Below are 27,084 nucleotides of genomic sequence, written 5' to 3'. Positions count from 1 at the left end.
AAGGGAGACATGTAAATAAAGAGAAAGAATGTAACTTAGCTTCACATTCCCAATTACTACACCTCTTACATGAAATTTGGTGCTTTGCAAATAAAGTGAGTGATTTGTGGGATCAGACATAAATAGCAAGTGTTCTAAATCACATATAATCAACCATAAATAAGAATAAACTGAGGCATTACAAAAAACACTCAAAATTCCTGGATTAAGAGCAAGGTGCTTTTTCTTACATAAAAGTCCTGGGTGACACCACTCACTACACAATGCAGGAAAGAAACAAACTCCCATCTAGTTGGTTTTCAGGGCAGAATAGGAAATGTCAAGGTGAATCATGAACAGGGTCACTGCCACTAGAACAATGCTTGCAGAGAGCATAGACCTTAACTCACTCTATAGATTAGGGAGTTAAGCATCAGAGTATTTCCAACCATGACAGTTTGAATTAGTTCTCTGGTAATCATTTACTAATATCTGAAATAAAAAAGTCAACTGGAAATATACCTTTAATGTGAATCATCTGGCGACATCTCTGGAGAACTACAACTCTGAGAAAAGGGAAGTCAAGTGATTTGGAGAATACTTTTAATTTGCAAGCAAGAGAATCAGAAAAAATGGGCTGAAGCATGTGGCCACACACTGCTCTCCCTGTGTGGTGCTTCTAATATGTGACTGATAACCTTCCTTGTCTGTGCCTATGAAATCTCATTAAGATTGGCTATAGGTGGCAGGGCGCAGTGGCTCATGCCTGTAATCCCAGCGCTTTGGGAGGCCGAGGTGGGTGGATCACTTGAGGTCAGGAGTTTGAGACCAGCCTGGCCAACATGGTGAAACTCCATCGCTAAAATTAGCCAGGCGTGATGGCAGTTGCCTGTAATCCCAGCTACTTGGGAGGCTGAGGCAGGAGAATTGCTTAAACCCAGGAGGTGGAGGTTGCAGTGAGCCAAGATCGTGCCACTGCACTCCAGTCTGGGCAACAGAGCAAGACTCCGTCTAAAAAATAAAAAAATTTAAAAAAAGATTGGCTATAGATGAACTGTATCAGAATTATCTAAATACATCTAGATTTAATTGTCCATTCACAAGTAGCTCTTCTCAACTCAGAAATCAGTTATCTCAGAAGTCCTTTCCCTACTCTTTTTCTGTGTTTCAAAGGAATTGGGATAACTGAATGCATATTAACAGAATGTGTCTCTTCATGTCTCCGACAGGAACTGGAACAAATTAAAGCTTTGCCACATTGCTTGCATTCACATGGTTTCTCTCCGGTGTGTGTCCTTCCATGATTTTGAAGGCTCTTGGCAGATGTGAAGGCTTTCCCACAATTCTTACATTCATATGGCTTCTCTCCAGTGTGCATCCTTCCATGTATAAGCAAGGAAGAGAAATTACTAAATGGTTTTATACACCCCTTACATTTAGCGTTTCTCTGTAGTGTCTTTTCATGCATTCAAAGCTCCATGGAAGATATGAAAAATCCTTTCCCACGTTGTTTATTCATAGGGCTTTTCATCAGTGTGTGCCCTTTCATGTCTACGAAGGGAACGAGAAAAACTGAATACCTTCCCACATTCCTTGCATTCATAAGGCTTCTCCCTAGTGTAGTTTCTTTTTATGATTTAGAAAGGAACCGGAACTATAGAATGATTTCTCACATTCCTTACATTCATAAGGCTTTTTTCTAGTATGAGTTAGTTCATGTATTCGAAGGCCGCTCCAATAACCATAGACTTTACCACACTGTTTACATTTATAGGGTTTCTCCCCAGTGTGAGTCCTTCCATGTATTCGGAGGCTTGAGGCACATCTGAAAGCTTTCCTACATTGCTTATACTCATAGGGTTTCTCTCCAGTGTGAGTCATTTCATGATATCAAATGGAACTGGGCAAATTAAAGCCTTTGCCACATTGCTTACACTCATAGCGTTTCGCTCCAGTGTGACTCAATTGATGATACCGAAAAGAAACGGGAGAAATATAGGCTTTCCCACATTGCTTACACTCATGGGGCTTCTTTCCAGTGTGACTCCTTTGATGACGTTGAAAGGCATTGAAATAAATGAAGGCTTTCCCACACTGCTTGCATTTATAGCGTTTCTCTCTAGTGTGAGATTTTTCATGTGTTTGAAACGAACTGGGAGAATGAAAGATTTTCCCACATATCTTACATTTATGGGCTCTCTCTCCAGTATTCATGTGTCTGGAAAAGCTTCTAAGATGAGAAAATCCTTTCCCACGTTGTTTATGTTCGTAGCATTTTTTACCTATGTGTGTCCTTTCATGTGTCTGAAGGGAACTGGAAAAAGCAAATGCCTTCCCACATTCCTTACACTCATAAGGCTTCCCTTTTCTGTGACTCCCTTCATGCTTTTGAAAGAATGTAGGATTATCAAATGCTTTCCTACATTCCTTGCATTCATATGTCTTCACTCTAGTGTGGACCCTTTTATGATTTAGAAAGAAATTGGAACTATAGAATGATTTCCCATGGTCATTAAATTCATAAGGCTTTTTTCCAATATGAGTTAGTTCATGTATTCGAAGGCCACTCCAGTAACGATAGACTTTACCACACTGTTTACATTCATAGGGTTTCTTCCCAGTGTGAGTTCTTTCATGTGTTCGTAGGCGTGAGGCAGATCTGAAAGCTCTCCCACATTGCTTACATTCATAGGGTTTCTCTCCAGTGTGAGTCATTTCATGATATCGAATGGAACTGGGCAAATTGAAGCCTTTGCCACATTGCTTACACTTACACCGTTTTGCTCCAGTGTGACTCAATCCATGATACTGAAAAGCAGTGGAAGAAATACAGGCTTTCCCACATTGCTTACACTCATAGGGGTTCTCTCCACTGTGGCTCCTTTGATGACGTTGAAAGGCATTGAAATAAATGAAGGGTTTTCCACATTGCTTGCATTTATAGCGTTTTTCTCTAGTGTGAGATCTTTCATGTGTTTGAAATGAACCAGGAGAATGAAAGACTCTTCCACGTATCTTACGTTTATGAAGTATCTCTCCAGCGTGTATCTTCATGTGTCTAGGACAGCTTCTACGAAAAAATCCTTTCCCACGTTGTTTACATTCACAGAGTTTTTCAGTGTGTGTCTTTTCATGTCTCTGAAGGGAACTGGAAAAACTGAATACCTTCCCACATTCCTTACATTCATAAGGCTTCCCTTTTCTGTGACTCCCTTCATGTTTTTGAAAGGATATGGGATTACCAAATGCTTTCCCACATTCCTTGCATTCATAAGGCTTCTCCCTGGTGTGGATCTTTTTATGATTTAGAAAGGAACCAGAACTATAGTATGATTTCCCACATTCCTTACATTCATAAGGCTTTTTTCCAATATGAGTTAGTTCATGCACCCGAAGGCCGCTCCAATAACGATAGACTTTACCACACTGTTTACATTCATAGGGTTTCTCCCCAGTGTGAGTCCTTCCATGTATTCGGAGGCTTGAGGCACATCTGAAAGCTTTCCCACATTGCTTACATTCATAGGGTTTCTCTCCAGTGTGAGTCATTTCATGATATCGAATGGAATTGGGCAAATTGAAGCCTTTGCCACATTGCTGACACTCATAGCGTTTCGCTCCAGTGTGATTCAACTGATGATATTGAAAAGAAGTGTAAGAAATATAGGCTTTCCCACACTGTTTACAGGCATAGGGTTTCTCTTTAGTGTGAGTCCTTTGATGGTATCGAAAGGCACAGAAACTAATAAAGGCTTTCCCACATTTCTTACATCCATAAAACTTCCCGCCAGCAAGAGGCATTTTATGTCTATGATAGAAACCAGAAAAACGGTATGTCCTCCCAGAACCCTTACAGGTATGATACTTCCCTCCTCTGTGCATTCTTTCATGTATTTGAAAGGAAGATAAGTTATTAAATGCTTTTTCACATTTCTTACATTTGTAAGGTTTCTCTACACTGTGAGTCCTTGCATGCATTTGAAGTACTGAGGCGCATCCAAAGGGTTTTCCACATTGTTTACATTCATAGGAGTTCCCTCCAGAGTGAGCTCTTTTATGTCTATGAAAAGAAATGGAAAAACTAAATGCCTTCCCAGAATCCTTACATTCATAGGGTTTTTCTCCAGTGTGTGCAATTACATGTCTGCGAAAGTAGGGGAGACAGCTGAAGGCTTTCTTACAGTATGTACATTTATATGGCTTCTGTCCATATTCCTGATACTCATATGGCTTGTGTCCAGTGTCAGCTCTGGTGTGCTTATTAAGGGATAAATGACCCATGCTGACCTCACACACATGCCTTTCACATGATTCTACTCCGGTTTTCTTCTTCAGCATGTCATCCAGAACCTGGGTCAAAATTTCTCCATGCTGATGACCTTCACTTTCAAAGAGTCTCTCTTCCATAAGACCTCTGTGAAAAATGAAAGCACATTTAATGGGTTTATCAGTGATTTTATATTCATTCACAAGTCTTACACTTGCATTTTTAACATTATCCAGCAAAGTGTAGGCTTTCTACTCTGTCTGAATTGTTTGAACATGAATGGACCACATGGTCTACAAGACAGCCCAGCCATATCTATTATTAAAAATATTGATATGGGGCTTAATAATATTTCCATGTAAACTACTGTACACATACAAAAACTCTTTGTCTTTTAATTTTGTTTCTGAGTGAGAATCTTGCCCTGTTACCCAGGCTACAGTCTAATGATGTCATCATGGCTCAGTGCAGCCTCAGACTCCTGGGCTCATGCAATCCTCTGGTCTGAACCTCCCAAAGGGCTGATTGTAGGCATAAGCCATGGTGTCCAGCCTATGTCACAAATAAATGCATGTTTTTAGAGAAAATATTCTAAGAATAAATACAATGGAACCCAGCTTTTTTGTTTGTTCCCTTCTTTTTAGCATTTCCTCCCATTCTAAAATTTTCTAGAGACACTGCTTTGTCTTGTGAATGCAGATTACCTTAGGTTGCTCCTGGGATTTTTGTACTCATTTTCAATGTTCTGGTCTTTCCATTTCTTCCCTAAAATACAGGCACAGTTACACAGGCCTGAATTAGTATAAAATTATTAAATAATTATTTGATTCTATGTTCATGATACACTACAACCATGCCTCATTTATTCATCAAAGTATTGCCTGCCCATATTCCAAATTACTCAGCAGCACTGATGAATGAGAAACACTTCTCTAATTCACTGAGGGAGTAATGTTGTCACCCTCACCTATAGAGGCCAGGTTCCTCAACGTTTCTTGCATCACTTCTCGGTAGAGATTCTTTTGGGAAGGATCCAGCAAAGCCCACTCTTCTGGGGTGAAGTTCACAGCCACATCCTCAAAGGCCACTGAGTCCTAAAACATCCCATATGTGTAGAGAAGGATGGGTGAGACTGATAGCACCAGGCATCTATACCCTATTCCTAAGAAGTTCTCATGATGCTGTGGGCTCCAAAGATTTCATGACTTGGTCATCAGACCTCTTACTCTCTGCCTATACTCACTTTCTTCCATAAAGCAATTCTGATGCTACAATTTAACCATGGGGTAAAGCAACAGCAGAATAGGAAAATGTATGAGTTTCTGGTGAATCCACATAGAAAGATGTGCTGTCTGGGCTGCCCCTAATGTCTATTTGTAGTGTAGCTGCTGTAACAAAGTCCTGTGAATTCACATGCAGAAAAAAGTTAACACGAGGAGTCTTGAGGCTGTGTATCCTTGAAAATGTCTGTTCCCAAGTTTAAACTTTGATGATATCTAGAAAGTAGATTTCGTTCTAAATACCAGTGACAGAAACAAACAAAAAACTGGATTTTGCGAGGGGTCCATCAATCTAACTAATAAGACAGTTATAAATAACTAAAAAAAAAACAAAAAAACAAAAAAACCAAACTCATGAGAAGAAACGATTCTGGGAATCTCTGCTCGGGTAGTAAAGCCTAAATTGTAACTGAATTGCTCAAAGCTGAATGTCAACAAGATTGAGAGGTAAAAACCCCAGGGTGCCAAATCGTGACAAAAAGGCAAATATTTATCAAACATGAAAACGTTTGTGTGAACAGGCATGGTGGTTGATGCCTGTAATCCCAGCACTATCGCAGGCTGAGGCGAGCAAATCACTTGAAGCCAGGAGTTTGAGACCAGCCTGGGCAACATGGTGAAACCCGTCTCTACTAAAAATAAGAAAATTAGCTGGGTGTGGTGGAACGTACCTGTAACACCAGCTACTTGGGAGGCTGAGGCGTGAGAATCACTTGAACTCAGGAGGTGGAGGCTGCAGTGAGCTGAGATCGTGCCACTGTACTCTAGCATGGAGACAGAGCGAGACTCTGTCTGAAAACAAAAACAAAACAAACTTTTGTTTATGAGAGGACACCATTCACAGAGGGAAAAGGCAACCCATGTGCTCTGTCCCAAGGATTATAAATGGCTCAGCCCTTCTGGAAAATAGTATGATAGTGCCTTTAAAAATAACAAAATTATGGCCAGGAACGGTGGTTCATGCCTGTAATCCCAGCACTTTGGGAGGCCAAGGAGGGCAGATGACCTGAGGTCAGGGGTTTGGGACCAGCCTGGCAAAAATGGCAAAACCCCGTCTCTACTAAAAGTACAAAAATTAGCTGGGTGTGGTGGCACACATCTGTAATCCCAGCTACTTGGGAGGCTGAGGCAGGAGAATTGCTGGAATCTGGGAGGTGGAGGTTGCAGTAAGCCAAGATTGCACCACTGCACTCCATCTAGCCTGGGCGACAGAGTGAGACTCAGTCTCAAAAAAAAAAAAAAAAAAAAAAAAATTACCATATCTTCCAGTAGCTGACTTGTAGGTCTATTTATACTGAATTAAAAAAAAAAAAAATAGAAAACCAGATCATGGAGACATATTTGAAAACCACTGTGGACAATAGCCAAGAGCTGGATCCATCCACATGTCCACTGATGGTTGTATGCATAACAAAAATGTGGTACGCATCTATATACAATGAAATATTATTTAATCTTAGAAAATAACACCCTGTCCCATGCTTCATACATGAAGATTCATGATGCTATAGAAATTACACAATGGTAGTCACAAAAAAAAAACAGATTATGATTCATCTTAGATAAGTTACACAGAGTTGTCTAAGTAAACTGTACACTTAAAATTGCTTAAGCTAATAAAATGTAATTTTATTTTATAGTCATTAAAAATAATAAATTCACTTTGGGAGGCCGAGGCGGGTGGATCACGAGGTCAGGAGATCGAGACAGCCTGGTTAACACAGTAAAACCCTGTCTCTACTAAAAATACAAAAAATTAGCTGGGTGTGGTGGTGCACACCCGTAGTTCCAGCTAGTTCCAGCTACTGGGGAGGCTGACACAGGATAATTGCTTGAACCTGGGAGGTGGAGGTTGCAGTGAGCCGAGATCCAGCCACTGCACTCTAGCCTGGCGATAGAGTGAGACTCCGTCTCAAAAAAATAAATAAATAAATAAATTACTGTCCCAAGTATAAAACTACTTGATCAAAACATGGGCAATGGGCCGGGTGCAGTGGCTCACAGCTTTATTCCAGCTCTTTGGGAGGCCGAGGCGGGCAGATCACTTGAGGTCAGTAGTTGGAGACCAGCCTGGCAACATGGTGAAACCTCGTCTACACTAAAAATACAAAAGTTAGCTGGGGGTGGTGGTAGACACCCGTAATCCCAGCCCCTTGGGAGGCGGAGGTTGCAGTGAGCCAAGATTGTGCCATTGTGCTCCAGCCGGGGCAAGAGAGGGAGACTCTGTCTCAAAAAAAAAAAAAAAAAAAAAAAAGATAGGCAATATATTCCAATAACATTTCTCCAAGATAAATCCAAATGACCACAACGCACATGAAAAGGTGCTTAACATCAGGAATTATTAGGTGTACTTTTTTTTTTTGAGTCAGAGTCTTGCTCTGTCACCCAGGCTGGAGTGCAATGGCACAATCTTGGCTCACTGCAACCTCCGCCTCCTGGGTTCAAGCAATTCTCCTGCCTCAGCCTCCCAAGTAGCTGGGATTATAGGTGCCCACCACCACGCCTGGCTAATTTTTGTGGGTTTTTTTGTTTTGTTTTATTGAAATGGAGTTTCGCTCTTGTTGCCCAGGCTGGAGTGCAATGGCACGATCTCGGCTCACTGCAAGCGCCGCCTCCCAAGTTCACACCCATTCTCCTGCCTCAGCCTCACAAGTAGCTGGGACTACAGACGCCTGCCACAACGCCCAGCTAATTTTTTTTTGTATTTTTAGTAGTGATGGGGTTTCACCATGTTAGCCAGGATGGTCTTGATCTCCTGACTTCATGATCCGCCCGCCTCGGCCTCCCAAAGAGCTGGAATTACAGGCGTGAGCCAATGGACCCAGCCAACATAATAAAATTTTAAATAGAGTCATATATGACTCTGTGGGAAAATAAAAAACAATTAAAATACTGCAGCTCTTTCAAATATGTCAGGGTGGATCCATAATTGAAGACGTCCTTTAGAGAGGGAAAGCGGGTATTTTGGAATATAGCGAGGGAACCAAATATTTAGGGATGTCATTCCTAAAAAGAGCCAGCTACGGGAGTCTTACAGACTTCTTCCTTCCTTGACCAAATGTGAGTCAGGCTGCTTAGGCCCTCTTCTTGACCCATTTTGTCCTTCTCCTGCAGAGCCCAGTTACATCAAAAATTCTTCTAAGGAAGTTCAGGGAGAATCCCCCCAAAACTTGATATTCAATCAAGTTCCATTTCCTCAACCCATGATAATTCATCAAGTTTCTCTTCCTTGTTTTGAGACAGAGTCTTGCTCTGTAGCCCAGGGTGGGGTGTAGTGGCATCATCTCAGCTCACTGTAACTTCCACCTTCCAGGCTCAAATGATCCTCCTACCTCAGCCTCATGAGTAGCTGGGACCAAAGGCATGCACCACCACCCCCAGGTAATTTTTTGTATTTTTGGTAGACATGGGGTTTACTGTGTTCTTGAGGGCAGTCTTGAACTCCTGAGCTCCCGCCTCAGCCTCCCAAAGTGCTGGGATTACAGGTATAAGCCACGGTGCTCGGCCCCTTCTCTTTTTTTAAAGTGTACAGCACTTGGTATTCCCAGTATTACTCTCATAGAAGTAATAACCAGACCCAATCCTGGTAGTAACTGAGATAAAAAAAAATCAGGTGCATTCAGGCTGTTGCTTTTCAATGTCTTGCTGGTATGGTGTCCTTTGAAACACAAAAAAGTTTAAAATTTCAATGCAGTCTCAATTACATACTTTTTCTTTGTTCCTAGTGCTTGTATTGTCACATCATAGAATCTTTCCTAAATCCATGATCATGAATATTTTTGAATGGCACACTGTAGCATCAAGAGGGTAAGATTATCCTTTGTTCTCATGGGAGGATGAGAATAGGGTATTTGAATAATTCTGCAGGCTGACATAGAAATGAAACCCACTATACACTGGAGACTAAAACTATATAAATTTTGTATACTATAATGTAATATTACTTTAAGTTGTTTACTATAATGCCATTTATATACAACAGCTATATACCACATTACAAGTTATATATAATATTTACCAGTTATCTATCATAACTAGACTATATACTATATATACTTTATGTGTGCATGTATATAAACGTGTATATATATGCATATTATAATGCTAGACTATAATACTATACATGAATATCTCTTTAAATGTTAACACACAAAGCCGCAGCAATATAATTGCAAAGAGAATCCACCCATATATGACAACATCTGTACCCCATGACAAAGTGGGTTTTAATTCATGGAAGCAACATTGCTTACATTTCAAAAATCAACTGATGCAATACACAATAGTTACAGAAACATCAAAAACCACAATCTAAACACATGCAAAAAAAAAAAAAAAAAAGTGACAAACCTCAACACTCCTTCAAAATAGAAATAATCAGGAATACAAGGGAACTTCTATAACCTACTATAAAATATGTATAAAGGCTGGGCACAGTGTCTCATGCCTGTAATCCCAGCACTTTGGGAGGCCGAGGCAAGCAGATCACCTGAAGTCAAGAGTTCGAGACCAGCCTGACCAACATGGTGAAACCCCATCTCTAGTAAAAATACATAATTAGCTGGGCATGGTGGCGCATGCCTGTAATCCCAGCTACTTGGGAGGCTGAGGCAGGAGAATTGCTTGAACCCAGGAGGCGGAGGTTGCAGGGAGCCAAGATGGTGCCACTGCACTCCAGCCTGAGCAACAAGAGTGAAACTTTGTCTCAAATAAATAAAATATGTATAAAAATGCATAGTTACCATCATATTTGGATGATCCACTGACAGTTAACAAACAACTCAATATAACTAAGCAAACCTATAAACTAATTATTTTCTCCAAATTGTTAAGCCAACAAAGGCAAGCACTAAGGAAAGATTTTAAAAAACAAAAGGAACTCAGCAAAACCAAACCCTGCCTGTTTACCAAAAACATCACCAAAAACTGGCACTGCCTGACCAGTGACATGTTTAATGGTGCCATTATCTTGACTGTACAGGCATAGCATAATCATTTGTTCCAGAAACAGAGACTTGCAAGACTGGTCACATGAGGGTTTAGCTGTCTCTTACTTTTAATCAGTGCAATTGACCTATCTGTGAAGAGGCAGAAATACTTAAATATGATGAGAAGACTCTAAGGAACTTAAATTTATTAGTCCATATACCCAATAATTAACCTAACAGGTATTAACATTGTATCCAACGAACTAAAAATTTTAGTTGAGGTGACCTCAGAGCAAAATATAACCTCAAAATGATTTTTACTAAGACGTACTAGTCAAAATAAACTAATCCTTCTTCTTAACAATAAGTTTATAATTAACCTTCTCTTACTTATTTCCCACCATTCTCACTATAGCAATCTTAACATTTGTTGAATGAATAGTTTAGGTTACATACAACTCTGTAAGGGACCTAACATCATAGGCTCATATGGATTATTCCAACCTTTTGCCAAAGCAATAAAGCTGCTCATTAAAGAACCACTACAGGCTGGGCATGGTGGCTCATGCCTGTAATCCCAGCACTTTGGGAGGCTGAGGCAGGCAGATCATCCAAAGTAAGGAGTTTGAGACCACCCTGAACAACATGGAGAAACCCCGTCTCTACTAAAAATACAAAATCAGCCAGGCGTGGGGGCACATGCCTGTAATCCCAGCTACTGGGGAGACCGAGCAGGAGAATCGCTTTGTAAAAAGTAAAGTAGAGGTTCCTCTTCAAAGACTTTCCTCCCCATCTAATTAAATTATAACTTCTCTTAAAAACAAAATTTATTCAAAAACCTATACTAACATGCTTAAATATATACTAGCCATAATAAAAAAAAAAATCAATATACTTTATGTTGGGAGCAGGCCCCCCAAAATCTGGCCATAAACTGGCCCCAAAACTGGCCATAAACAAAATCTCTGCAGCACTGTAACATGTTCATGATGGCCCTAACGCCCACGCTGGAAGGTTGTGGGTTTACTGGAATGAGGGCAAGGACACCTGGCCTGCCCAGGGCGGAAAACCGCTTAAAAGCATTCTTAAGCCACAAATAATAGCATGAGCTATCTGTGCCTTAAGGACATGCTCCTGCTGCAGTTAACTAGCCCAACCTATTCCTTTAATTCGGCCCATCCCTTTGTTTCCCATAAGGGATATTTTCAGTTAATTTAATATCTATGGAAACAATGCTAATGACTGGTTTGCTGTTAATAAATATGTGGGTAAATCTCTGTTTGGGGCTCTCACCTCTGAAGGCTGTGAGACCCCTGATTTCCCACCTCACACCTCTATATTTTGGTGTATGTGGTGTCTTTAATTCCTCTAGCGCTGCTGGGTTAGGGTCTCCCCGACCGAGCTGGTCTCGGCAAGTGGCGTCCATTCGTGGGAGCTTGAATGCAGGCTGAAGGGTCGCCAGAGCAATGGTTGGAACGGAAAACTAGCTGGAGGACACCCGAGTACTCTTAAAGCAATCCCCGTGGTGAGTAAGAAGGGGAGCTCGGAAGCCTCAGGGTAACAATGGGACAAGTGTGGGGTCTGGTTCGTTTCACCTTGGAACCTCTTCACACTGATGATGAGGAGGAATGAGAGAATAATGAAGTAACAGAAGAGGTTACAGACCAGGTTTATTTGCCAGCTAAAGCAGGAAAGGAGGGAGAGGTTCATCCCTACCCTTCTGTACCCCCTCATTATTTTCAAGAAAAAGACTCTCCAGATCTTTCTTTTCTGGAGGACACTGGGCGAAAAGTAGTTGCCCCAGTGACTGTTTGAGCAGTGCCTCGAGCGACCACTCTTAGTTCTATTCAGGCAGGAATTCAGCAAGCTAGAGGAGAGGGTGATACAGAGGCTTGGCAGTTCCCTGTTAGAATACACCCCCCAAGATCAACAGGGAAATATTACAGCTACATTTGAGCCTTTTCCTTTTAAATTACTCAAAGAATTTTAAAAAGCTATAAATCAGTATGGATCAGGTTCTCCTTTTATAATGGGACTGTTTAAGAATGTTGCTGTTTCCAGTCGGATGATACCTACTGACTGGGATGCTCTTACTCGAGCTTGTCTAACTCCTGCTCAGTTCTTAAAATTTAAAACTTGGTGGGCAGATGCAGCTTCCATTCAGGCTGCTCGCAATGCCCAGGCCCAACCTCAAATTAATGTAACTGCAGACCAACTTTTGGGGGTTGGCGGATGGGCTGGTTTAGATGCACAACTGGTCATGCAGGATGATGCCATAGAACAGCTTAGAGGAGTGTGCATTAGAGCTTGGAAAAAAATCACTTCAGGTAGAGAACAATACCCTTCCTTTAGTGCTATAAAACAGGGATCCAAAGAACCAGACGTTGATTTTATAGCTCGGTTACAGGAGTCTCTTAAAAAGATGATTGCAGATTTGGCGGCTCAGGATATAGTGTTGCAGTTATTAGCTTTCAACAATGCTAATCCCGATTGCCAGGCTGCTCTGTGACCTATCAGAGGGAAAGCACATTTAGTTGATTTTATCAAGGCCTGTGATGGTATTGGAGGTGATCTACATAAAGCTACTTTGTTGGCATAGGCAATGGCAGGACTGAGAGTGGATAAAGGAAACAGTCCACTTCCTGGAGCTTAACTGTGGGAAGCATGGTCATACTAAAAAAGAATGTAGAAAAAAATCAGCGAGTCAGGCCGCCAGATAGGGGAAAAAAGAAAACGGCTGATTCTGAAATATGTCCAAAATGTAAAAAAGGAAAACATTGGGCTAACCAATGTCATGCTAAGTTTGATAAAGAAGGGAACCCGATTTCAGGAAATGCCATGAGGGCCCCATTCTAAACCGGGGCATTTCTAGCTCAGGCCATTCCCTCACCCCTGAACAATGTCTGTCCCCCGCCACAGCTGGTAGTGCTGCAGTAGATTTATGCTGCACAAAAGCTGTGAGCCTTCTGCCTGGGGAAACCCCGCAAAAGGTCCCAACAGGAGTCTGTGGACCCTTGCCAGTAGGGACAATAGGATTACTTTTAGGAAGGTCTAGTTTAAGTTTAAAAGGCATACAAATACATACAGGAGTCATTGATTCAGATTATAATGGGGAAATTCAAATTGTTGTATCTACTTCTGTTCCCTGGAAAGCAAAGCCAGGAGAGCGCACATAGCACAGCTCCTGATTGTGCCGTATGTGGAAATGGGAAAAAGTGAAATTGAATGAACCGGAGGATTTGGAAGCACAAATCAACAAGGCAAAGCAGCTTATTGGGTAAATCAAATTACTGATAAACATCCTACCTGTGAAATAACTATTCAGGGAAAGAAATTTAAAGGTTTGGTAGATACAGGAGCGGACATTTCAGTCATTTCTCTACAGCACTGGCCGTCCACGTGGCCAATTCAATCTGCTCAATTTAACATAGTTGGAGTTGGTAAAGCCCCTGAAGTATATCAAAGTAGTTATATTTTGCATTGTGAAGGGCCCGATGGACAAACTGGTACTATTCAACCAATTATAACTTCTGTACCTATAAATTTATGGGGGAGAGATTTATTACAATGGGGAGCACAAGTTCTAATTCCAGAACAATTATATAGCCCTCAAAGTCAACACACAATGCAGGAAAGGGGGTATGTCCCTGGTATGAGACTAGAAAAAAATTTGCAAGGTTTGAAAGAACCGCTTCAAGAGGAAAGAAAGTTCCCGCCAAAGATTAGGATATCATTTTTGATGGTGGCCATTGTCAAGCCTCCAGAACCTATACCTTTAAAATGGTTAACAGATAAGCCAATTTGGATACAACAATGGCCGCTAAGTAAAGAGAAACTGGAGGCTTTAGAGAAATTAGTTACTGAACAATTAGAAAATAGACACATAGCTCTAACATTTTCCCCTTGGAATTCTCCAGTTTTCATAATTAAGAAAAAAATCAGGTAAATGGAGAATGTTAACTGACTTAAGAGCCATCAATTCAGTTATACAACCTATGGGAGCATTACAGCCAGGATTGCCTTCTCCTACTATAATTCCAAAAAATTGGCCTTTAATAGTCATAGATTTAAAAGACTGTTTCTTTACTATCCCTTTAGCTGAGCAAAACTGTGAACGGTTTACATTTACAATTCCTGCAGTAAACAACCTGCAGCCTGCTAAGCATTTTTGTTGTTTTACAGATGGGTCTAGTAATGGTAAAGCTTCTTGTTCTGGCTCAAAAAGTAAAGTTTTCCAGATGCCCTATACTTCAGCTCAAAAAGCAAGAGCTTGTAGCTGTAAGTGAGGTATTGACTGCTTTTGATATGCCTATTAATGTGATTTCTTATTCTTCATACATGGTTCATTCCACACAGTTAATTGAAAATGCTCAGTTACGATTTCATACAGATGAACAACTGATGACTTTATTTACCCAACTGCAAACAGCAGTTAGGAGTAGAATGCACCCTTTTTACATCACTCACATTAGGGCTTGTACACCTCTTCCAGGACCTTTGACTGAAGGGAATCAAATGGCTGATCGCCTAATCGCTACTGCAATACCTAATGCTAGAGACTTTCACAATTTAACCCATGTTAATGCCTCTGGTCTCAAACACAGATACAGCATTACCTGGAAAGAAGCTAAAGCTATTATCCAGCAATGCCAAACTTATCAAATGGTACATTCCTCATCTTTTACAGGAGGAGTTAATCCTCAAGGATTGGAACCTAACTCTCTTTGGCAAATGGATGTCACACATATTCCCGCATTTGGTGCCCACATCTATGTGTGGACACCTTTTCTCACTTTGTCTGGGCTACTTGCCAAACAGGAGAGTCTTCCGCCTGTGTTAAACAACATCTTTTGCAGTGTTTTGTGGTGATGGGCATTCCAGCTTCTATTAAAACAGATAATGCCCCAGGCTATACTAGCCAAGCTCTAGCTACATTTTTCTCTATGTGGAATATTAAACACATTACTATCACCCCATACAATTCAAGGACAAGCCATAGTGGAAAGAATGAATCTTTCCCTAAAACAGCAGTTGCAAAAGCAGAAAGGGGGAAATAGAGAATCTGGAACCCCACAGATACAACTGAACCTAGCATTATTAACATTAAATGTTTTGAACCTGCCCAAAGGCCAGATGTTATCAGCAACTGAAAAGCATCTACAGAAACCAGCTGCAAAGACAGAAGCAGAACAACTGATTTGGTGGAGAGATTCAATAACAAAAAGTTGGGAAATAGGTAAAATAATAACTTGGAGTAGAGGTTATGCTTGTGTTTCTCCAGACCAAAATTAACAGCCGATTTGGGTCCTATCAAGACACCTGAAACCTTATCATGAGCCAGATGCTGAGGAAGAGACTCCGAGAGGATCCCGGGGACCCCTCGGTTGCAGCCATGTCGAGACTGATGCTGAGGAAGACCCCAACTGTCACAAGCAACACCCATCGAACACAGCCACCCACCTGGGGACAGATCAAGAAGCTGTCACAGACAGCGGAAGAAAACCTGAGGAAAGCGGGACAACCAGTCACAATGAATAATTTAATGGTAGCTATGATAGCGGTTATCACCACTACCTTGAGTATTCCTTCAATAAGGGCTGACACAGAGAACAATTACTGGGCATATTTATCAATCTTGACTGGTAATAATGCCTGGATGTAATCACTCTATGACACAGTTACACATGCTTTCTGGTCTCAGTATTTACCATAATAAATCTGCTCCCATAATTGAGGCATACCGCCCTCAAAAACCTATTTGTAAACAGGATCGGACCCAGTTAGAAAAAATGAATGTACTTGTTTAAGAAGATTGCATTGCAGAACAGGCAGAGGTGCTGCACAACAATTCCTATGGAATCATTATCAATTGGTCCCCTAAGGGGATGTTTAGCTTAAACTGCACCTCTCAGTCTGCAAGCCACGGCCACACTATGTTCAGCTGATCTGAACAAAACGGTCAGACGGTAGAAATGATAAGAAGTACGGCAAGAGTTCCTATTATCTGGAACCATGGCGGTATAGTGGCACCTCAACCTCAAATGATATGGCCCACTGTAGGAGCTAAACATAAAGATTTGTGGAAACTATTAATGGCTCTTAATAAGATCAAAATTTGGGAAAGGATAAAAAAGCATCTAGAAGGACACTCTAGAAACTTGGATATTGCAAAATGAAAAGAACAAATATTTAAAGCATCCCAGGCACACCTGACCTTAATGCCAGGAACTGGAGTGCTTAAAGGAGCTGAAAATGGATAAAAACACTTGGAAGTTCTGTGATTTCAATGATGATTGTGCTTTTAATCTGTGTTGTCTTTGTATAGTCTGCAGACGTGGATCCTGACTCCTGTGAGAAGTAGCTCACTGTGACAAAGCTGCCCTTGATTTTGTCGATTTGCAAATCAAAGAAAGGGGACATGTTGGGAGCAGGCCCCCCAAAATCTGGCCATAAACTGGCCCCAAAACTGGCCATAAAGAAAATCTCTGCAGCACTGTAACATGTTCATGATGGCCCTAACGCCCACGCTGGAAGGTTGTGGGTTTACCAGAATGAGGGCAAGGAACACCTGGCCCGCCCAGGGTGGAAAACCGCTTAAAGGCATTCTTAAGCCGCAAATAATAGCATGAGCTATCTGTGCCTTAAGGACATACTCCTGCTGCAGTTAACTAGCCCAACCTATTCCTTTAATTTGGCTCATCCCTTTGTTTCCCATAAGGGATACTTGTAGTTAATTTAATATCTATAGAAACAACGCTAATGACTGGTTTGCTGTTAATAAATATGTGGATAAATCTCTGTTCGGGGCTCTCAGCTCTGAAGGCTGTGAGACCCCTGATTTCCCACCTCACACCTCTATATTTTGGTGTGTGTGGTGTCTTTAATTCCTCTAGCGCAGCTGGGTTAGGGTCTCCCCGACCGAGCTGGTCTTGGCAACTTTATATTCTTAACTCCCACAAGTTAGCCTAAATACTTGCCCTGGCATGCTTATACTGGTCCAACCAAACATTAAGTCGTAGCCTGTTCCTATTCTTTAAACGTGTTTTTCCTTTCTCAACATTCCACGAGTTACTTCTTCCTTCCTTTATTCTCCTCTGCCTTTGCCTCTTTAAATAGTTCTAAGTTACAGCTGGGCATGGTGGCTCACGCCTGTCATCCCAGCACTTTGGGAGGCTGAGGTGGGCAGATACAAGGTCAAGAGATCGAGACCATCCTGGCTAACACGGTGAAACCCCGTCTCTACTAAAAATACAAAAATTAACCGGGTGTGGTGGCGGGTGCCTGTAGTCCCAGCTACTCGGGAGGCTGAGGCAGGAGAATGGCATGAACCCGGGAGGTGGAGCTTGCAGTGAGCTGAGATGGTGCCACTGCATTCCAGCCTGAGTGACAGAGCAAGACTCCACCTCAAAAAAAAAAAGTTCTAAGTTACTAGCCAATCAGAACAAATACAAAATATGAGGTCCCATTTCAGCCAATGTAAACCAAACACAGCAGTAAAGCGGACGAGTCAGGTTATAAATAACCCTATCTCCTTTGTTCAGTATACTCTCATAACAAAACTGCTAACAAATGCACCCTTTCTGCAGAAAGTATTAAAATGGCCCTCCTAAAAAAATTAAATGTATGTTCAAATGCTATTTCTTTACAGCACCAGGAAACAAGCATCTCAAATAGCTTGAACCTGGGAGGCAGAGGTTGTGGTGAGCCCAGATTGCGCCACTGTACTCTAGCATGGGCAACAAGAGTGAAACTCCATCTCAAAAAAAAAAAAAAGAAAGAAAAAGAAGAACCACTACAACCACTAACGCCATCCATCCATCCTCCTTTATACCATCACACCTACCTCGCCCTGACCCTAGCATATGAATCCCTCTCCCTAACCTCCATTTCTTAATATAAATACAGGAATATTATTTATTCTAGCCACATCAAGTTTAGCCATCTACTCCATTTTCTGATCAGGACGAATATCCAGTTCAAAATATGCACTAATTGGCACACTCCAAGCAGTAGCCCAGACAATCCCATAAGAAGTTGCCTTACGCTGGGCACAGTGGCTCCCACCTGTAATCCCAGCACTTTGGGAGGCCTGGGCAGGGGCGGGGATCACCTGAGGTCAGGAGTTTGAGAACAGTCTGACCAACATGGTGAAACCCCGTCTCTACTAAAAATACAAAAAATTAGCTGGGTGTGGTGGCACATGCCTGTAATCCCAACTACTCGGGAGGCTGAGGCACGAGAGCCGCTTCAACCTGGGAGGCAGAGGTTGCAGTGAGCCAAGATTGCACCATTGCACTCCAGCCCAGGGGACAGTGCAAGACTCTGTCTCAAAAAAAAAAAAAAAAAAAAAAAAAGTTGCCTTAGCCATTACTCTATCAGTTTTCTTTTCTTTTCTTTTCTAGACGGAGTCTCACTCTGTCGCCCAGGCTAGAGTGCAGTGGCACTATCTCCGCTCGCTGCGAGCTCCACCTCCCGGGTTCATGCCATTCTCCTGCCTCAGCCTCCCGAGTAGCTGGGACTACAGGCGCCCGCCACCATGCCCGGCTAATTTTTTGTATTTTTAGTAGAGATGGGGTTTCACTGTGTTAGCCAGGATGGTCTCGATCTCCTGACCTCGTGATCCGCCTGCCTCAGCCTCCCAAAGTGCTGAGATTACAGGTGTGAGCCACCGCGCCCAGCCTAGTTTTCTTGATAAGTGGGTCATTCGCTTTATCAACTCTTATCATACAAGAATTTGGATAATTTTATCATCACAGCCCCTGGCCATAGTAGGATTCATTTCAATGCTAGTGGAAACTAATTGAGCCCCATTCCACTCAAAAGAAGGCAAATCAGAACTAGTCTTGGCCTTCAACGTCTACTATCCCTATTTTTCATTGCAGAATACAGTAATATTAATATAATAAATGCCCTAACTACTATCATTTTACTAGGAGCATTACATGATATATTCACACTAGAAATATACACAATTTTGTTACTAAAACACTTCTATTAACAATTTTAGGCCAGGCACGGTGGCTCACGCCTGTAATCCCAGCACTTTGGGAGGCCAAGGCGAGCAGATCACTTGATGCCAGGAGTTCGAGACCAACCTAGGCAACATGGTGAAACCCCGTCTCTACTAAAAATACAAAACTTAGCCAGGCATCGTGGTGCGTGCCTGTAATTCCAGCTGCTGGAGAGGCCGAGGCATGAGAATTGCTTGAACCCGGGAGGTGGAGGTTGGACTGAGTCGAGATCACGCCACTGCACTCCAGCCTGGGCGACAGAGCAAGACTCTATCTCAAAAAAAAAAAAAAAAAAAAAAAAAAAAAGAAGAAAAAGAAAAAGGCTGGGCTCACGCCTGTAATCCCAGCACTTGGGGAGGCCAAGGCGGGCAGATCACGAGGTCAGGAAAATGAGACCATCCTGGCTAACGCGACAAAACCCCGTCTCTACTAAAAATACAAAAAATTAGCCAGGCGTGGTCGTGGGCACCTATAGTCCCAGCTACACGGGAGGCTGAGACAGGAGAATGGCGTGAACCCAGGAGGCGGAGCATGCAGTGAGCCAAGATCACACCACTGCACTCCAGCCTGGGCGACAGAGTGAGACTCCAACTCAAAAAAAAAAAAGAAAAATGAAAAAAACAATTTTATTCTGATGAATTCAGGTTTCAGGTATCATACCCATGATTTTGGTATGATCAACTTATGCATCTTCTTTTTTTTTCTTACTTTTAAACTGGTTTTACATGCAAATAATGAACAGATATTTTCCCCTAAATTCTACTTTCCAAAAACAAGAGCTTTTTAAAAGAAAACCACATAATAGATTTTAAAAGGCAATGAGATTCCTCTGCTTCTAGATCGTTGCTAGTCTAGAAAAATAAAGTTGTTCTACCAGGAATCACAAGTTCTGAGTATTCTCCAAAGTGGAAATTCTAGAGAGCAGTGCCATTTCAGGCAAAGATTGTTCAGTTCTCATCCCCAATATCCACAACTACCTATCAGAACAATTAAACAGGTCAAAACAGTCCAGCATAATGAGGCTTCATCAAACAATGCCATTATGCTCTTCTAAGATGCAAATAAACCAAAACAGTAAATACTAAAATCAAAATAATATTTGACACTGTCATACAAATTGTTAGTTCCTTGTTGTATTCCCCTTCTATAACTTAAAGTGAATTATTTTACTCCACGTAATATTTTATTTTGTACATCACTAGCCATGAATTTTTGCCATCAGTTATTACACAAATGCTGCCAGTGTGCCATTATCCAAACAGCATAACCATTTAAATCCACAATTCACTTCTATAGTTATAAGCATAATTTTCATGATTTTTACATAAGTACATCTATCAGTGAAAATTTAACACTGAGATGCAATCTAACATCCGTAATATCTGATGTCTTGTAGATAGTAACGTAGGAAAAATATATTTTAATCACTTTTCATTTAAGTGACCTTATGTAAAAAATAAACTAAGAATTTAGCAGTTCTGATTCTCCAAGGGGCTTTTTCAAATATACATAAAGAAACGGTTACAGAGATTTTTAAGAAGCATCTTCCATGTCCACATCCTGTTGTAAATGCTGTACCATTTTCTCTTCCAACTGCTTCTCTTTGCCTGCAAAAGGGGCTAGGGTAAGATGGATGTTTTGCTTGACTTCTTTGATATCCTGAACTTTCTGTAGCTCTTTGTTTTTCTTCAATCCGTTCATTATAAATTTAGCTTGCCATTTGTTTGATCTCTTCAACTCTCTTCATTGCATCAATAGTTTTATTCCATAGCTCTTGCTGATATTTGATAGGTTCAATTCTATGTTTTTCAAATTCAAATGAATCGTCCACTGTAAGCTCTTTACTAGCTGCTTTCCGGAATAATTTCGTCCACCTAAACTTGTGAGGACTGCACTTCTTTTTAAAGTTTTTATGACATTTAGATTTACAAAATCTGAACACCTTGTAATTGTTGCAGAAGAACATCATGCCACGGCCAGGGTAGATGGGCCCCAAACAGAAATAACACTTCCCAATACGCATGTTGAACCCGAGTGGGTCCCCACCGACCAAATGCCCAACTTAAGCATCTTCTGTGAAAAAACTGTTTACCCCAGACATGAGTCCTGTGTGTATGATATATCTCAATGCCCATCCTAATATCTAGTATCCCACCACAAACATAAAAAATATGTATGATAGAATGGTTATTTTAATAGAATAAATTATAGAGGTTTAAACTCTCTTATTACTAGAACTGAACCCACTCCTGAGAATTCCAGATTCTCCATGGTACCTAGGACACCATATCCTACAGTAGGGTAAGCTAAATAAACTACCCAGCCCATACCTTGAAAATGTCAGTTTCTATCCTTCCTATTCGAATTCATCCCCTACATCTCCTCACTATTCTCTTTACATTATTTTCACAGAGACTCTGATTATGATAATGGACTTACATTGGCTCCTAATCTGAATGAGGTTAGAAATATGCTAGCCATTATCCCCATTCTAACTGAAAAGTGCCTGCTCCACAGAAGCCACCACCAAAGTATTTCCTTACATAAGCAACTGCATCTCTAATACTAGTAGATCCTAGTAGCTATCATCAACAATATGATATACTCCAGACAATGAACAATCACAAAAGCTCTAAACCAAATAGCATCCCTTATAATTATCATAGCACTGGTGATAAAATTAGGACTATCCCCCTTTCACTTCTGAAGTAGTGCAAGGGGTCTCACTAATATCAAGTGTAATTGTCCTTACATGACAAAAACTAGCACCAATCTCCATTTTATTTCAAGTCTACCCATCAACAGACTTAAATATACTATGGGAGATTGCAACACTATGGGAGATTGGATAACGGGACCTTAACCAAACACAGCTCTGAAATATCTTGGCCTGTTTGGCAATTGCTCACAATAAATTGAATAATCACAATTTTAACATCTAATCCTTCTCTCACAATCCCAACCTATCAATTTATGTAAATCTAGCAATTACAATATTTATACTATTTAACCTAATATACACAAAACATTATTATCTACATATGTAATAAATTACCACTCCTAACTTCCATGATTCTCCTCACTCCCTAAGGGGGTTACCCCCAGTTACAGGATTTGTGTGCCCAAATAGGTATAGGGTAAATCCCAAAGTGCTGAGATCACAGGAATCTGGCCAAATGTAATTTTTATTTTTTATTTATTTTTTTGAGACGGAGTTTCACTCTTGTCACCCAGGCTGGAGTGCAATGGAGCGATCTCAGCTCACTGCAACCTCTGCCTCCTGGGTTCAAGAGATTCTCCTGCCTCAGCCTCCTGAGTAGGTGGGATTAGAGGTGCCTGCCACCACGCCCAGCTAATTTTTTTGTATTTTTATAGAGACGGGGTTTCACTATGTTGGCCAGGCTGGTCTCAAACTTCTGAGTTCGTGATCCACCAACCACACTGGGCAACACAGTGAAACCCCATCTCTTTAAAATTTTGTAAAATAAAGAAATAATAAATCTGTTATCAAGCCACATAGACACAAAGATACTTTAAATGTGTATTTTTACATGAAACGAACAGGACGAAATGGCTACTTACAACATGATTCCAAGTACATAACATTCTGGACAAGCCAAAACTCTAGAGGCAATAAAATCATCGGTTGTGCCAGGGATTAAGGGGTTAGTGGAAGAGAGGGAGGGGAGTGTGATGACTACACGAAGCACAAGAGATTTTTAGGGCAGTGAAACTCTTCTGTGTAAGACTGGTAGGTATAGACCGGGCGCAGTGGTTCGCGCCTGTAATCCCAGCACTATGGGAGGTCAAGGCGGGTGGATCACCTGAAGTCAGGAGTTCGAGACCAGCCTGACCAACATGGTGAAACCCCATCTCTACTAAAATACAAAATTATCCGGGCGTGGTGGCAGGCACCTGCAATCCCAGCTACTTGGGAGGCTAAGGCAGGAGAATCACTTGAATCCGGGAGACAGAGATTGCAGTGAGCCAAGATCACACCATTGCACTCCAGCCTGGGCAAGAGTAAGACTCCATCTCAAAAAATAAATAAATACATAAATAAATAAGACTGTTGGTCCGGGTGTGGTGGTTCATGCCTGTAATCCCAGCACTCTGGGAGGCCAAAGCAGGTGGAGCATCTGAGGTCAGGAGTTCGAGACAAGCCTGGCCAACATGGTGAAACCCCATCTCTACTAAAAATACAAAAATCGGCTGGCCATGGTAGCACGCACCTGTAACCACAGCTACTCAGGAGGCTGAGGCAGGAGAATTGCTTGAACCCAGGAGGCAGAGGCGGCAGTGGGCCGAGATCGAGCCACTGCACTCCAGCCTGGGCAACAAGAGCGAAATCCTGTCTCAAAACAAAAACAAAACCAAAAACAAAACTGGTGGGTATATGACACTTGTAGTTGTCAAAAACCCACTGCCATCCTGCTCACTGATGTGATCAATGACGGTTTCTCATCAACACTGTATTGTGTCATTCCCCACTGCATTGTGTACCCCACATACATTTTGATTTGCTTCACCCTGTTGGGGTGGGTTTTCATTGTCCTGTGGAATCATATTTCTCATTCACTAGTCTGAGAGAATCCAGAGGACAGGAATCATTTCTCTTTTCCTTCAATAGTACCATCCCACTGGCTGACCAGCCACATGTTTCAAAGTAATGGAAACTGGAGTTGGAGAAAAGCTGAGCATGGCAGGGAGTTGGCTAACTAGATGAAGAGTGTACCAGTCATCTCCTTTCACCCCGGAAAATTCAGTGGCTCCCTTTGGAGGCCCCACCTCCATACCACATGCTAACTTGTGAGAATAGTGACCCCTGGGGTGATACTCTCTAAACCCTCCTAGAGACATGGCAAGTGTGGGCATGTTGGGGTAGTCCCAGGCAGTTCTAAAACCCAATACCAGGGAAAGCTAGGAGGCGGCTCCTGAAGACACATCACTCCACAAAGTTTCCAAAGGGGAACTGAGGCAAGAGAACAGGGTGTCTGGAGGCAGGGAACTTAAGGTCAATTTGTGCCGAATTCCTAAAGCTGAATCAAGGAAAAACACCAAAGTCTGGGGTGAGGGAATCTAAGGCCAATTCGTGCTGACTTCCCAAAGCTGGATCAAAAGGAAAACACCTGGGTCGGGGGCAGGGAACCTAAGGCCAATTAACGCCAACTTCCAAAAGCTAAACCAAAAGGAAAAACCCCATCTCACCCAGGAGATCAAAGACTACTCTCTCTACAACCCTTCCCCTTCCACCTTCTCAGATGGAAAGGAAAAGTGTATCTGCATAGGGCACCAATTAACCTCAGCCTTTAATTAGCCACGGATCAAATCTTTCATCCAGGACCAAATCCTACATCAAGAGAAGGGGTAGCCAAAAGGGACCTCAAAAAGAGTACTTAAAACCTAGAAAACTTTGTAACTGGGCCTTTGAGTCACTTGCTGGGCCCACTCCCATCTTGGAGTGCGTTCTCCCTTTAATAAATCTCTGCTTTCCTCTCCTTGCTTCCTTCCAGTGTTTCGTTAGTTACTTTGCTAGTGAGTTTTGTTCAATTATTTGTTCAAAATGCCAAGGACCTGGACAGCTCACACTCACAACCTTCTTTCAGGTAACAAAACCTCAAGTGCAAGATATTCTGAGCAGGTGTTTGTGCCCTAAGGAAAGATAATAGGAGGAAAGGAACAAGGGTTTTTTTTTCACTGGAGTGTCACGAGGTTATTTTCTACTTTCCTCTTATGTGAAATGTTCAGAAATAGAAATATTTTTAAAAGTCACTCATGCACTCCAGCCTGGGCAACAAGAGTGAAATCCTGTCTCAGAACAAAAACAAAACCATAAACAAAACTGGTGGGTATATGACACTTGTAGTTGTCAAAACCCCACTGCCATCCTGCTCACTGATGTGCTCAATGACGGTTTCTCATCAACATTGTATTGTGTCATTCCCCACTGCACTGTGTACCCCACATACATTTTGATTTGCTTCACCCTGTTGGGGTGGGTTTTCATTGTCCTGTGGAATCATATTTCTCTGTTAAAAAAAATTAATAAGCCATTAAAATACGTCATCTATTTGAAGGAAAGGATAAATATATTGTACAATGAAGAACAAATAGGCCGGACACGCTGGCTCACGCCTGTAATCCCAGCACTTTGGGAGGCCGAGGCGGGTGGATCACTTGGGGTCAGGAGTTCGAGATCAGCCTGGCCAACCTGGTGAAACCCTACTAAAAATACAAAAATTAACCGGGCATGGTGGTGGACGCCTGTAATCCCAGCTACTCTGGGGGAATCGCTTGAACCCAGAAGGCAGAGGTTGCAGCGACCAAGATCACACCATTGCACTCCAGCCTGGGTGACAGAGTGAGACTCCATCTTTAAAAAAAAAAAAAAAAAAAAAAAAAAAGTACAAATAGTTGAAAATACTGTGAATTGGAGAAGGGGAGTTAATGTTTGGAAATGTGGGAAGGGAATTGAAAATGTAAGATGCTACCGCAAGCCTTTAAAGAGTTAGGCTGGGGTCATAGCAGGGAGGATGTGAGACCCTGCATCCCACAGATTTGGAAAATGGAGGGAGAAACCAGTCCATGTGGACAGCCTGAAAAAATTTAAACAAGTAAACAGACTGAAGTGTGTGTAGTGCACTAAGGTCCTACCTAAGGGCACTGAAATCCAACTCAACTGCAATATTTCCAAATGTTTCTGGTAACAAACCACAAACCATAACTGCGTGATTCTCATTCATGAATTCCCATTTGCACAAACTCTTGAATTTTTATCAGTGCCTCTTTTTTTTTTTTTTTTAAGACGGAGTTTTACTCTTGTTGCCCAGGCTGGAGTGCAATGGCGGGATCTAGGCTCACCGCAACCTCCGCCTCCCGGGTTCAAGCGATTCTCCTGCCTCAGTCTCCCGAGTAGCTGGGATTACAGGCACGCGCCACCACGCCCGGCTAATTTTGTATTTTTAGTAGAGACGGGGTTTCTCCATGTTAGTCAGGTTGGTCTCGAACTCCTGACCTCAGGTGATCCACCTGCCTTGGCCTCCCCAAAGTGCTGGGATTACAGGCGTGAGCCACCGCGCCCGGCCATTTTAACTTTTAAGAGGAGAAAAGACGACTGGGGACCCCACAGACCACCGCTTTTCTGACGCAAGAACCCTACACGCGAGACGGGATTCCCCCCATAATCCTCCTCATGGCCCAGCACAATCTGAGGAGACCCGCGGCTGAAGACGCGGAGCTGCTCAAAGAGGGCTCCGGGGCCGGGGCCGCAGTCGCTGCGAAGGGACGAGACAGGATGCCCCGGGTCCCGGCTGCCGGCCCAGCCCCACAGACCCCGGAGTCGCCGCGGGGAGGCCCGGGTCCTGCCACAGCCGGTTCCAGCAGGTTCTAACAAGTCCTTCGCCCCCGTCTCAGGACGCCTGGCCCTACACACTCACCATGTCTGAGCTTCCAACTGTCTTCCCCAAGGCTCTTGTGACTAGAGAGGAACACAGCGCAAGTGACAGAGCGACAGGAGCTCTGGCGGAGAAACCTGGAGCCTCTCAGAGCCGAGCGTTCCAAGAGCCGGAAAAGAGGGTTCCAACGGTCGTTAGCACAGCAACAAAGAGACCGCGGGCGTG

The 27,084-nt window shown here is 42.2% G+C and overlaps 1 protein-coding gene and 1 pseudogene across 2 annotated transcripts; both read right to left on the bottom strand.

Moving 5' to 3' along the window:
• Nucleotides 1-27,084, bottom strand: LOC129020139 (zinc finger protein 878-like). Of its 2 annotated transcripts, none has more exons than XM_054464064.2 (4): nt 26,902-27,084; nt 5,214-5,340; nt 4,951-5,011; nt 1-4,393 (listed from the first exon to the last, which is right to left on the bottom strand). In XM_054464064.2, exons 1-4 carry the CDS (start codon nt 26,902-26,904, stop codon nt 1,870-1,872), a joined length of 2,715 nt encoding a protein of 904 aa, XP_054320039.2. In that variant the 5' UTR covers nt 26,905-27,084; the 3' UTR covers nt 1-1,869. The 2 variants fall into 2 exon arrangements, with proteins under 2 accessions (XP_054320039.2, XP_054320040.2); XM_054464065.2 differs by lacking the exon at nt 26,902-27,084 and adding an exon at nt 6,198-6,292.
• LOC129020143 (probable ribosome biogenesis protein RLP24) lies at nt 20,999-21,488 on the bottom strand (annotated as a pseudogene).

The sequence above is a fragment of the Pongo pygmaeus genome, chromosome 20 (genome assembly GCF_028885625.2).
Source record: "Pongo pygmaeus isolate AG05252 chromosome 20, NHGRI_mPonPyg2-v2.0_pri, whole genome shotgun sequence".
Classification (NCBI taxonomy): Eukaryota; Metazoa; Chordata; class Mammalia; order Primates; family Hominidae; genus Pongo; species Pongo pygmaeus.
Note: the sequence above shows the minus strand (reverse complement) of the source record. Positions and strands in the feature narration are given on the sequence as shown.

Bases quoted from the DNA above. Each gene is read 5' to 3' on its own strand.
- LOC129020139 (XM_054464064.2), bottom strand. The intron at 5,012-5,213 runs GTGAGGGTGACA...CCTGTATTTTAG, and splicing joins GAGGAACCTGGCCTCTATAG to GGAAGAAATGGAAAGACCAG. The intron at 4,394-4,950 runs GTAATCTGCATT...CATTTTTCACAG, and splicing joins AATCCCAGGAGCAACCTAAG to AGGTCTTATGGAAGAGAGAC.